This window comes from Orcinus orca, chromosome 14 (genome assembly GCF_937001465.1).
Source record: "Orcinus orca chromosome 14, mOrcOrc1.1, whole genome shotgun sequence".
NCBI classification, from domain to species: domain Eukaryota; kingdom Metazoa; phylum Chordata; class Mammalia; order Artiodactyla; family Delphinidae; genus Orcinus; species Orcinus orca.
The window spans coordinates 60,059,690-60,073,038 of NC_064572.1; the positions used below are offsets into that span (position 1 = coordinate 60,059,690).

Below are 13,349 nucleotides of genomic sequence, written 5' to 3' on the forward strand. Positions count from 1 at the left end.
GCTAGATGAGGGGGGATGTGCACAGCACCCCAGCTTTCTGGAGCCCATGTTGGGGTGTGGCAGGAAATCCTTCCATTTACTCGATCCATGACCCGTTTCGTTATATTCTTTCAACTCTCCTGGAGGTGAGTCTATTTAGGGATCCAGTGAGCCAGTGATTCCTGTGGAATCGGCCACAATTTCATTAACAAGTTCATCTGACAGTGGCCATTGACATGCAGAACTCCACCCGATGGAAATAACCCTGCAGCTGGCAGTCAGGCCGCCCTTCTTAATTTGAATTTGGAGAACTGTCTTGTTCCAGATGAGGACTTTTCGTTGTTGAGATAGACCTCTTTTCCTCCAATATTCATCCTGTGGTAGAATAACTGGAATCTGACATGAGAGATGCAGACTGGCTTGGGGTGAGGGGACATCTCTAAAATGAACTCTCAGGGCTCAGGACAGAGGGGTGATAGAGATGCAGGGAAGTGTGGCAACTCTAGTTGGAAGCCTGGGCATCCCTTCGACTCCCTCCACCCCCCAGCCAAGCCCTGCTATGCCCATTCCCTTGGCTAGATATTTCCTTGTAACTGAAATGTGCCACTTACTTTACTGTAACTCAGGTTGCAGACTGGTGGCTGACAGTTGTGTTTTATTTAGCCAGTGTTTAAAAAACAATATTTTAAAACTGAGTGTTTACAAAAAAATTGATTTCTAGCTTCTCTTTTAAAAAAAGATAATGAAGATCTGACAAAATTAGTGCGTGGTAAGAATCAATTGAAGCTGGGTAGATTGGAAAGCTCACCCTTCAGGTCATCACAGTCTGCCTCATTTACCATTTGTCCCTTGCTCTTTACAGTAGGGAACCAGGTCTCTATCCCTGCTGCTTTATCAGAAGTGGCAGTACAAATGGTGGGCTGAAGGGCATGCGCCAACGTGATTCATTTAGGTAAGTAACCTACTGGCCTCTCCAGACTCTTGAGCTTACAACCCTATTTTAACCTGTTTTCTGTCCTCTACCTGGTTCATTACATTTGCTCCCAAATCCCTCATTGCTTTGAAGGCACTGCAGTTACCATCACTGCCCACTTTCAAGGTGACCATGTGCTGTTAAGGTGTGGCATATGTGACCGTCACCACGAGCGGGAAATCAGTTTATGGTCCTGCATCAGAGGAGGGCCAGCGGGGTCCCCTTGGTGTCAGGGGGCTTGCCCAGCCTCACTGCCAGGGCCTGGCCTCACCAAGACACTGAGGTCACTCATCCTACAAAGCTCAATTTGAGTGCAATTCTGTGGTCTGAAGTCATAGTAGAACCATGTTAAATATGGGCATGGCTCTGTACACAAACTTACAAAACGTGGGTGTGACCCTTGGAGAGAAGTGAGGATGGACAGCCTCCCCAGATCCGTGTGTGCTGTGCCGTGTCAGGCTCTGTTCTCACACTGACATCCCCAGGGAGCTATGACTAAGCCACCCCCCCAGACCTCCCCTTCCTTCTTCAGGAGGAACAAGCCTCCTTTGCCACTTCAGGAAGGCTAGAGAGTTCCAAGGGCAGATACCCTACATGTGCTGTGTCTGGGCTCCATGCCTGGATTGTGGCTGGTTTATGGGCAGCACAGAAACTCTCGCCCATGCGAGGTTGTGTGTCAGCAGCCCTGGGCTCATCCTTGATGCAGAAAAAGAGATCAACAAAGGCAGAACCTGAGTGAATCAATTTCATGTTCACAGGGAGACAACAGACAATATCCAACATGTTCTAAAATAACACGTCTCAGGACAGGGCAGGTGTGGCTCCCCCAGGGGCTTGTTCTAAACCAGTCTCTTTAAAAGAGTGATCCAAACAAGACTACAGAACCCCCCCACCCCAAACCAAACCAAATGTCACAACTACATAGCATCTGAAAAGCGAAGCAAGACACTGGATGTTGACTTTAACATATAAAAATACTATAACAAAATGAAATACAAATATATATTAGAATCTGTTAAGTATTCTGTGTAAAGAGATACTTTCATGGTTAGGCTAACAGCAGGCAAAGAAGAGACAAAGTCCAGGCTTTTCCGTTTCCTGACACCCGCACAGGGAGCCGGGGCCACTGTCGCCTGCAGTGCTGCCAAAGCAGCAGCAGCTTTGGGACTTGCCCTGCTTGTGTCTCTTCAGTAGAACCAGCCGAGGACGACGTCCAAGTGAGCTGGAGTCTTTACCAAAGGGGTGGCAAGGCTTGGAAATGGTTTCTCAGATGATTTTGCGGCAGCCTTCTTCTGGGACTCGGCAGGCCCAAACGGGAACAGGCAAGGTGTGTGGTGATCCAGTTCCTTAGCAACTTTCGGGTTGGTGGTTCAGTTGAGGAAAACTTGATCCTGGGGCCCATGGGTCTCTCGGCCCCTTGCTGCCCTCACCCTTGTGGTGTATCCCAGTCTTCTGGCTCGACCAAGGGTGAGTATGGAGCTGGGCTGGGGCGTGGGGTGCTGTGGAGGGGTGGACAGCAGTGGCAGCAAGCTCGCAGGGTGCTCCCTGCAAACAAACACTCCATCCTCTGCCCTCCCAAACCCATGGCACTGGGAGTGCAGGACTCCTGGCAGCCAGTACCTGTCTGCAGGTGCCCTTTCCACTTCTGCAGAGCAAAGAGGTCCTGCCAGACATCGCCCCTCAAGCCCAGGAAACGGTTTCTGCAGGTCAGTGAGGAATGGTGGTGGCCAGGGGAAGGTATGTGTCTCAGGGTTGGTGGGTTCCGTGGAAGGGGCAGGCTAGCTACACTTGAGCTTTCCTTCCTACCCAGCCTGGTGCTGGCTGCTGTCCTGGTGCCCGCAGGGGCCCAGAAAGTCTAGGTAAGAGACGGGTGCTGTGCAGCCATAGGAGAAGCCCCTCGAGGCCCAGGCTGCTGTCCATGTGTGAGGGGTGCTGTGGCCTTGCTCAGAGTTCCAAGAAAATAGAGCCTGGCCCCTGGTGAGGGGCAGATCCAGCCTTCAGGACACTTCCCCAGGTGGACAGGGCAGGGTCCTCTTCCCGTTACAGGGGGCCCAGGACTCAAACTCACTGGCCTGAGTCCCAGGGTAGTGGAGCACACCAGGCGCGCACAGTCGTAGGAGGCTCCGGGATACTCGGTATCAAGGGCTCCGCCTGCTGCCCCCAAGCACAAGGCCACCTCAGCCCCAACACAACACTCTCCCCTGACCCTGCCTTCTGTTTGCAGATGGAAGGAGCCAGGACAGGGACATGCTCACCCTCCTTGCCCCCCAGGATCCCCCAGGGGCACACACTCTTGGGGAGACACCGGGACAGGAGAGTGTGACCTATCTTCCTTCCAGCCAGCTCGCTATTTAGGCACAAAGATCATCTTTCTGCGTTTTCATTCTGCATGGAAGAGAAGCATTTGTAGTCACACGGCCACATGTTCGATGACTCTTCAGACACTGACTCCTTCCTTGCAAACACTTGGAGTGAGCAGCCCTGGCCTGGGCCGGTGTCTGTGGTTGGAGCCCTCACTCGCCTCAGATCCCTTCCCGGGCATCCTTCCCAGGCATCACAGGTCGCTCCTGTGATGTTCTGTAGTCAGTCCCATCTGTCCGTGAGGGGAGAACACCCGCAGTACCCAGCCCCGGTTAGGCACATGAATACTTGTTGACGTGATTAATGAAAGTAGATCTTCTAACTCTTCCAGCTTCCCTCCTGGAGCCACAGTGGGAGGGTCTACAGTGCTCGCCCCCATCTCCCCATTTGATAGCTGAGGAGACTGAGGCCCATGAGGAAGAAGTTTGCCCAGAGTGACAGAGCCAGCGGAGGTTTCCTGATGTCTGGACCACGGCTCCCTACTGGTCTGCGGCATGAGGTGATCTGAACCCCGTCTACATGGGAGGAGACCCCTCCTTGGCTTGGCAGCCTAGCCCAAGCCCCCTACACCCCAAGTCCCCCTGCTAGCTAGAAGCTGATGGCTGGCTAATGGCTGGGGAAGCCCAGGACCAATGCCCCTTGGTGGCTAGTGTCTGGAGGTGGTGATGTTTATTCAGTTGGAACCAGAAGCTCTCTGTCCTTTTTGCTGGTGGCGTCCCCCCGCTAAGCAGTCCCAGCGGTGGTTTCCTCCGCATGAGCACCCTCCTTGATATTACAATGCTCGTCCCATAACTCTGGGATTCAGAGGTCTGGTCCTAAAACCACCTCCACCCCCTGGCCCGTTCCCAAGCAAGCAGTGGCTGCAGCACTGCCAGGCAGCCCAGGGGGCAGGGCTTGGTCCCTTCCTGGCCAGCAGGAGGGGGCCCTTCCCCTTCGCAGCCTGGCCTACTGCCAGCAGACGCTGCAGCAGCAGAAGCTGAGAGCCAGGCCGGCTGCCCCAGCGCAGGCTGAGAGTACGTCAAGGTTATCTGCAGGGGGGCAAGGGGCTTCTGGGACCCGCACAGGCCACAGGTGAGAGGGCAAGGCTGGTTTGGGAAGGGGCAGTCCGATCTTCAGACCCAGGTAGCAGGCAAGGAGGAGGTGTCACTATTCTGCACTTCTTGGCCTGATCTCACGCACACATTCATTCAACAAATGTTTATTAAGCGCCTATTTGTGCAAGGCACTTCCGGAGAGGGCGGGCTGCGGCCCGGGCCACGCCCACCCGCCCCGCCCCAAGCTGCGGCGCCGTTTGCTTTAGAAAGGTGGTTCTGGCTGCCCCCCCCCCCCCCCCCACGGGAGGGCCGGTAGCCCAGGCGTCGCCGTGGTGATGGCCCGCACCCCAGCCCAGCTGCCGGCCATTCGGTCTGCGCTGCGGCCGCGCCCCCTCGCCCGCCCTCTCCCCTCCCCATCCACGCCGGGCGCTAAGCGCAGAAGGCACAGCCACACTTGGTGGGCTTCTCCACCTCCTCGGCAAAAGAGGTCCCGTCGCTGCACTCAAAGGTGAACTTCCTCCGCTTCAGCCGCAGGCCCTGGCAGCAGCCCTGGCCGGGGCATGAGCCCCGGCACTCCACCCACGACAGCGGGCGCGTGGTCTGGCAGATGGCATAGCCCCTCTGGACCTGGTGAAAGTCCCGGACAGGGTCCCCCCGGCACTCGGACTCTGGATGGGACAGACACCAAGAGAAAGCCTCAGGGCACACCCATGGGCCAGTGCTGCCCCTGGGGAGGCAGGAGGAGGAGAAAAAGGAGGAGGAGGAGGAGGGTGGGGCAGCATCCTGGGACCCCACCTCCATCCCCACCTCCTCACTGCCAGACATGCACATGCACACGCTTCCTCCTGGGCCCACAGTGAGGTCAGTGAAAAGGAAGAACTTTCTAGCTGCCAAGGCCCCCCAGGACAGATTGGGCTGTCAGGGTACAGTGGCCTCCAGAGGAGTGAAAGAGGTGGCTGGAAGCCTGGGAGGCGATGACATCAGAGAAGAAATTGAAGCCAGGAGGACCTGGGAAGGGTCCCCAACTCTCAGACTTCCTGCTGCTCTCCAGGTCCCTAAGTGATGTGGCCAAGATGCTGTTACTCTGGTGGTCTCTTCTGTAAGGAGAGACCCCAGGCAGAAGGGGCACTTAGCCCAGATAAAGGGGCTACAGGTCAAGCTGGGCCAGGGAGAGATGGGCATCTGTCCGGGGGTGGGGCTCAGAGCCCAGGGGATTGGGGGCGCTACAGCCCAATAGCAGCCCAAGGTGCAGGAGGGGAGAGGGGGCACGGAGGGGTTGCTGAGGTTGGGAAAAAGAAAAGTCACTAAGGCATGTTGTGGGGAGGGACCCTGGAGAGGGCATGTCAGGAGGGGGGCCCCTGACCTTGCTCGCACAGCTCGCCCGAAAAGCCGGGGTGACACACACAGTGTGCCCCCTTGGTGGCTGAGGCCTGGCAGTGGCCGTGCAGGCACCTCAGGCCCCCACAGGGGTCTGCAGGTGCCCCAGCCTGGTTGCACAGGGCCCCCGAGTACCCATCCTGGCACTGGCAGCTGTAGGAAAGAGCATCTAGAGGCATGCACTTCCCGTGGACACACCTGCAGGGGACAAAGAAAAGGCGCTGTGAGGACAGGCCACAGCCAATCCGAGCCCCCCCGAGGGCGCCCACACCCCCAGCCTCGGGCTTCACAGGGTCTTATTCTGTTCCCAGAATTGAAACAAAGGGAGCAAAATGTGATTCTCTGTTTGTCCCTAGGGTCCTTTTCCTGTTAATAAAAACTGAAAGCCAGAAAAAATTAATAAAACCCTGTGTTAGGCCACATGTTCCAATTTTGGAGTTTAAATAAAGACAGTCTTTCCTCACCATGGGGAAGTGGAACGTGCAGGGAAGGGAAGGGAACCTGCAGGTGGGCAGTGGGGGAGGGTTCCCTGAGCCCAGCCCAGGCTCACTTGTGGCCATGGCAGGGGCCGTCGGCTGGCTGGTCGCAGTGCAGGCCCTCCCAGCCGGCCTCGCAGTGGCACACGGGCCCTGGTGTGGCATTGGGCTGGCAGATACCATGCAGGCAGTAGAGCTTCCGGCAGGGCTCGCAGCCTGGCACCACCCCTGGCTTCATCCTCGTCTTGGTGAAGTCCTGCAACTCGTTGTTGATGTACAGGTTTCGGATGCAACCGTGGAAGCTCGTGCCATTGAGGATCTGCCACAGGCGGAAGGCAGCCGAATTCATGTCCACTGGCATCCCTGGAGTGGAGGGGAGGGGGCAGAGCTGGGCTGAGTTAGGCTCAAACCCTGCCTGGCACCCACCTCTGAGGTCCACTGGGCATCTCTACAGTGTTCCCTCTTGCCCTCGGCATCTGTCCTTCAGTCTCTGCAACTCTAGGCCAATGTCTTTTGCCACCTTGGAGGGTCCAGACTCCTTTCCCAGAAGAAACGGAAAAGCTGCTTCCTCTGTGATCAGAGCCTGGGGTGCCAGGCCTGGCAGCAGCCAGCTGACAAGTGATGCTCTGGGTGCCTGAGTCTGGCCGCCCTCACCCAGGGCTCCTGCCCAGAACACCAGCTTTTACCTCCCAGAGACCCCAAAAGCAGCAAAGGACTTGGGCCCAGAACTCAAGTGTACGGCACTTTGTCCCCCACTTTTGTGGTCATCCCTTCACAGCAGCCCTCTGACGTCGGAGTTGCTGAAACCCCTTCGATTTCAGTGCTCAGGGACCTGCGCAAAGTTGCACAACTAGTAAACAGCAGAGCTGGGATTAGAATCCAGGGCTCCATCTCTCACACCCTCCTGGCCGAGGTCTCGGCAAGACCCTCTGCAGCACTGAGGCGGCCCCACTGCATCTAGACACCTGTCTCATCGAGACCTAGAAATGTTCTCGGGTGCTGGATGGGGTCATCTAGCCACAAAGCCTGTGAGTCCAGCTGGGAGGTACCCAGTTGAAGCAGGGAGTCCATGCCTGGGCCTCTGAGGGACCCGAGAATGGACCCTGAACAACTGACAAGCCCCTTCTGGCCCTAAGCCAAGAGGAAAGGTGCCTACCGTGCAAAAGATGGCTGGGAAAGTCCAGGCCCCCTCCCAGCCAGGCCTCAAGCCCAACCCACATTCCCATCCTTCTTTGTCAGTCTGGGCTGGGCAGAGAGCAGTGCGGGCTCTAGGCAAGGTGGACAGTCCGCCAGCAGCTCGGCCATTCACTAGCATCCTCCCCCACTGCCACCTTGGAATGTCCCCCACAGGGCAGTTCTCCTGAGCCTCGCAAGGCTCAGGCCAGAGAGCAACAGAGGCCCCACCTGGAATGTCTGTTGCTACCACCTGATGGAGTGGCCCGGGGAGGGCCAGCTGCAGCTCCACCCAGGCCAGGTCCTCACCTCCCACATAGAGGGGCGCCTCGCTGTTTAGTGTATAGTGTTTGCCGAAGTTGTCCATGGTCATGGGGCTGCCGCCATCGATGGAGAGATTCACCATCTGGTCAAAGGTGACCAGCTCAACGGTGTGGAACTGCCCATCGTTGATCGTCTCGGCACTGGAAGAAGATGGGGTGCCCCCGCCCCAGGGAATGGCCTTCAGCTGGACCCATCCCCGCCTAGGCACTTCCCCAGAAAGGCCACTGGTCCAGCAGCTGATTCCCAAGAAACCAAATATCTAACAGAGGGGACTGTGGGGACTTGATGGCCTCTGACCTGGTCCCTCCTGCTCCCCTTTGGGCACTCTCTCAGGAAAGCTGAGAAGTTTGGGGCAGGGGTTACCAACTAATCAGCCTCCCCTCCCCACTGAGGAGCTCCCTGTGTGGCGGTTGTGGGACAGGGAAGGATGGGGCCACCGCTCAGGCCCCAGGGAGCCTCGGACCCAGCATGGGGCTGGACTCGGTGGTCTGAATGCCCTTTCTGCTTGGGCAGCCCAGGTCTCTGGTAGTGCCGATAACCACCAGCTCTTGGCTCAGGAGACCCCTCCCTGGCAGCCCCCCAGCCCTTGAGGGCAGCTGGGGGGCCTGAAGAAGGCCTCCGTACCTGTAGATGGCAGAGCTGGGGTAGCTGCCCGGGTCACAGCTGACACGCACATGGCCCTGGTAGAGCTCCACCGCGATGTGGTCGCTGTCCCCATTGTACAGCAGGATCCCATTGTCCTCTGCTGTGGAGACCTATGGCAACGGCACTTTCTCTCCCACCCCACCCCACGCAGCAGCAGCACAGGCTGGCGGGCGGGGCAGACGGAGGACCCACAATTAAAAGAGAAATGTGTGCAGAACAGTCCTCCCCTGCCTCCCCAAGGGAAACATCCTCCAGGGGGCGCTGTCCCAGGCTGGCAGCCCCACCCCACCCCCACCCCCACCCCACTCCAATTCCATCCACAGCCGGTCTGGCCAGGGCCAGGCAGGGGAGGGCAGATGGGCCAGCTGAGGCCTGGAAACTCTGTGCCAGGAGGTAAGACAGCTTGGGACCACCTGCCCAGAGAGGACGGTTAGACAGGATGTGGGGTATCCTGTTCTGTGGGCCTCAGGGAGCTGCCTTGGGGCCAGGACGGGACCTACAGAGGACAGATTCAGGAAGACTCTCCAACAGCCAGAGCCACCCAAACCTGGAAGGTAGCACCTGTCACTGGAGCCATGCGAGCAAAAGCTGGAGCTGTGCCTTGGGAGGGAGATGCCTCTATGCTGCTGTAGGAGCCATGATCTTTGTTTCCTGCCTTGTTCCTCTCCTGGTAAAGACCCTGACCCCCTGGTCTGTAGAGCTGGCACACGGCCCAGTCTGGACCACGGCACCCCATCTCCCTGGACTCAGTAGTTGGTCCAGGGATGGGCATGTGACCTGAGGCAGGCCAATCGGAGATCTTCTCCGATCCGAGGTTGCTGACTGTTGTCCAACTAGAGCTATCAGGGAAGAGCCTGCGGTGGGGATAGTGGAATAAACTGAGCCTCTCCAAGGATGTGCCTGAGGCAATGGCTGGGTTTTGGTGAGTTTTATTCTGTTGAGCAGTTAGGCTAGCTGTGGTCTTGCTGTGTGGACAGTGTAGTGGATAGAATTTATGAGAGGTGATCAAGGGAAGGAGAGCAGAGTGGGCATGTTTGAGAGGCTGAAAGGTTCTGAGAGAAAAGAAGGAGAAGAGGACAAATAAAGGAGAGAAGAAAGATGTGGTAGTTGGGATAAGGAATGGAATTTGGGGAACAGGGATGACTAAAGAAGAGTTTAATTTCTTTTCCTGTGAAGTGCAATGCAATCCGCTGTCCCTCCCCAAGAAACATTTAGCAAACAATGCTGCTGAAGTAGAACTTGCTTCTTTATCCCTCAACATAACGATGTTCTCAGATGGAATTCAAGACATAAATGGAAAATAAGGGCTCCCAGCGCTAGCTGTGGCCGTGTTCCAGCTACATAGAGAAAGCCAGTCTGCAGCATTGGAGGCTGAAGCTGAGGGGAGTCTTTGAGACAAGAGATGGTGGGAGAGGATCCTGGTAAGTTTGGTTTTCCGGATCCAGTCACCCATGAGACCACCTCCACCCCTGCCCTTCCCTGAGACTGGTTTTGTGACCCAATAACCTTTCCGACTGTGCTTAAACTAGCTCAAGCTGAGATCCTGATACCCACATCCAAAGAGTTTTGACTAACACAGGGTGCTCCCAGCTGTCCCGATACTCTGACCTGAGGCCAGGGTCCCCTGCTGCCAGACCACCCTCTGTGACACACACCCTGGGCACGCACCTGCAGTGTGATGTTGGCCCGTGGCCAGTTCTGCAGGTCGGTGAACTGTAGGTAAGTGTCCCGATCCACGAAGTTGACACTGAGCAACTTCTCACACTCGGGGCCGCCAAAGCCCGGGAGGCACTGGCACACGGGCTGGCTGCCCTGGTCCACACAGTTGGCCCCGTTCTGGCACTCAGTCCCCTCACAGGGGCTCCTGGGGGCAGGCGGGCGGGGAGGGGTCTCGCAGAGCTGCCCACTGAGCGGGAAAAGACGCGGGTCAGAGAAGGCAGGGCCAAGGAGCAAGGGGTCATCTTCCTCTCCCACAGTCCTGGAGAGAAACTCACTAAACATCTTGGGACCACTGTTGCTTTAAAGTAACAGAAGATGCTCCTAATGAACACTTTCCCTAAGAGAATTAAGAGCCAGAAAGATGCTGAGGAACAAGGTGAGAAACAAGTGTGGTCCCTGCACCAGCAGCACCAACATCACCTGAGCACTTGTCAGAAATGGAAAGCCTGGGCTTCCCCGGTGGCGCAGTGGTTGAGAGTCCACCTGCCGATGCAGGGGACACGGGTTCATGCCCCAGTCCAGGAGGATCCCACATGCCGCAGAGCGGCTGGGCCCGTGAGCCATGGCCGCTGAGCCTGCGCGTCCGGAGCCTGTGCTCCGCAACGGGAGAGGCCACAACAGTGAGAGGCCCGCATACCGCAAAAAAAAAAAAAAAAAAAAGAAGACACAAGCAGAGCATGGAAGGTGGGTGACCGGAAGGAGGGCAGGTGCCCTCCCCTCACAGCCTCCCAGAGAGACCAAGATGCAAAAGTAAATGACCTTTAATGCAGGGCATGTGTTCAGGGGTTCACTGGGCAGGTAAGTGATGGGGCGCTGCCCAGTAATCTGCACTCACCTCCCGCTCCCTCCGCCAGTCAGGGTAGGGACCCTTTGCCTGTGCTCTGAGCTGCTGATGAACTTTCCCCAGACCACACATATGGTGACTGGCATAGCCACGGTGAAAGCTCCCAGGGTGGCCCCTGCCAGTCCCAGAGCTGACAGCTAAGAGGAGTCAGTCACTCATGGTGCCTCCCGGGGCCGCTCACCTGTAACCCTCAGCACAGAGGCAGGAGTAGCCATTGACTCCATCCACGCACTGGGCCCCATTCTGGCAGCGGTGGTCCTCGCAGTCATCCCGGTTCTCCGTGCAGTTGTCACCCACATAACCAGGTGCACACTCACACCTGGGGTGGGCGGGGGGCGGGGTTGGGTCAACAGCCCCACACACAGCCCAGAGCTCGGCCAGGAGCCTGTGCGGCCCCAGGGCTGTGTGTGTGGCAGAGAGCCTCATGGCCCTGGGGGTCTGTGGGGTCCCCCAGGAGGTCACACGGAGCCCTAGATGTCAAGATGCCCCCACCCATCCTGAGACCATCCAGGAAGAGAGTTTATGTGGGCTGCAGGCGGGGGAGGGGGCTGCTCTGGGCCGGAAGGGTGGACACCCAGGAGGTGGAGGAGACGGGCGCCTGTGGTGGAGGACCACCCTTAGCACCAACAGCACATCCAAGGTCAACCTTCAGCCCCTTCTCAACGTGCCCCGCTGCCCCCACCCCCCTCCCCAACCCCAGCCAATGCATGGCTCTGAGTCACATGGGGCTCACCCATCCCTCTTCCCCAGCCTCCCAGCTGCACCGGCCCAGCCTCCCAGGCCTCAGACGCTAGTGCCCGCCTCTCCACAACGTCCTGACCCCAGGCCAGGTCCCAGCTTCCTGGCTCACACTGTGGCCCACTGCTCGCCTGAGTCAGTCCATTTCTGCCAATTATTTGCCCAACAAATAAAGAGCACACTCCTCCACCCCTGTTCAGTCGCAGCCCTGCCAGATGCTCCCTGTCCGGCTGCCCCCATAACAAGCCACCCCGTAGTCAGACCTGCTTCCACAGGCAGCAACCCGCACCTCGCTCCACTTCTCTGCCTTCACACCTCTTGATTCTGGACTACCCTCTTCTCTCTCCCTGCCTCGGTCCAGTACCTCATCTCCTCCAGGAAGCCTCCGGTGAACACCCCTTGCAGGAAACCCTTCCAGACTACAAACTGCAAACTCCACGGCTCAACCACACAACCTGGCAGGTAGGTGCTCCTGCCTGATTTTTTAACTCATTCCCAGTGTTTTTCAAGAGGGAAGAAATACCTTTGTACCCAGTAAACACACACACACACACACACACACACACACACACACAGCCCGCTGCAATCAGTTTCATGCCAAAATACTTATCCTTACTATATAAAAGGGCATGATGCTCTCTGATATTTTGTTTAATTTTTTTAACGTTAACCTTGACCCACCCAACTGATCACAATCTATTACTGGGTCTTGAGCTGCAGTCTGAAAAATGTTACAGTAGCTGCGCACCCACAGACTCGTTCACTGTCATTCCCTTATCCATTCATCCAGTGAGTGTGTACTGAATACTTGCTGGGGTCCAGGTACAACACCAGGCACAGCTGAGTCTGTCAGTTCAGTCCTTCCTCCAAGACAGGAAGTTGAGTGAAGGTGAACTATACACCCACCGAGTGCCCCTTCTCTGTGGTGTGAAGGACTATCTGAGCAGTATCCACCCGGACCACGTGCAGTCCTGCTTTATTCCACCCTCTGAGGTCCAGCCCCTCTAAGAAGTGTGCACGCCACTTGCTCTGCCACCGCTCCTTGGTCTGCTGTGCCCACCCCACCCGGCAGCTCAGCCAGCAGCGCGGCGTCTGTCCACCATTTGGATGGAGGCTCCTGTGCGGCCCCTTGACCTAGCATCTGGGCCTCAGTGTCCCCCGGCTCTCACTTCCTGCCCAGGAGGCTCTGGCAGCTCCTGCTGGACTGAGTCCCTGGGGGACTCCATCCCCTACCTCTGCCTGAGCAGCTGGGGTTGGGTCCCTCAGCCACAGACCTGAAGAAGACCTGACCATTGTGCTGCCCTGACTGGTGGAACAGGGTCCCAGAAATGAGACTATGTTTGCAGAACTGCAGATGGGAGCAACATCTTAAAAACCCCGTGACCTTCACATCCCAGTCTTCCAGTGACAAAGCACTTCCACATATGCCAGTAACAACGATGGTGACAACAGTCAAGGACCCCTTATCCAACCCTCCTGAAGCCAGACAGGTTTTGAAATTCAGAACTTTCTGGATTGGGGAAAGGTAATACAACACCTATAACTGTACATTATGTAACGTGCCAGTTGGATCTGGGGCAGCCCCTTAACTAAACATGTTCACATTCTGCTGCAAAATCTACACATATTCCCACTACATGGGATGAATGGTGACTGTAAGTAGCTTCGTATCAGCACAGGTCAGCTTTTAATACCAAATACATTGA

General features: G+C 56.8%; 1 protein-coding gene across 1 annotated transcript in view; it reads right to left on the reverse strand.

Moving 5' to 3' along the window:
- Positions 1-1,683: 1,683 nt before the first annotated feature.
- SLIT1 (slit guidance ligand 1) overlaps positions 1,684-13,349 on the reverse strand; it is a 173,542-nt gene continuing 161,876 nt past the window's right edge. The window contains exons 31-37 of the mRNA XM_049697446.1: positions 11,087-11,224; positions 10,011-10,248; positions 8,322-8,452; positions 7,683-7,837; positions 6,275-6,563; positions 5,711-5,922; positions 1,684-5,015 (exon numbers count right to left, since the gene is read on the reverse strand). Of these exons, the coding sequence (XP_049553403.1) occupies positions 4,777-5,015; positions 5,711-5,922; positions 6,275-6,563; positions 7,683-7,837; positions 8,322-8,452; positions 10,011-10,248; positions 11,087-11,224 (1,402 nt within the window). The 3' untranslated portion in view covers positions 1,684-4,776. The remainder of the gene's footprint in view (positions 5,016-5,710; positions 5,923-6,274; positions 6,564-7,682; positions 7,838-8,321; positions 8,453-10,010; positions 10,249-11,086; positions 11,225-13,349) is intronic.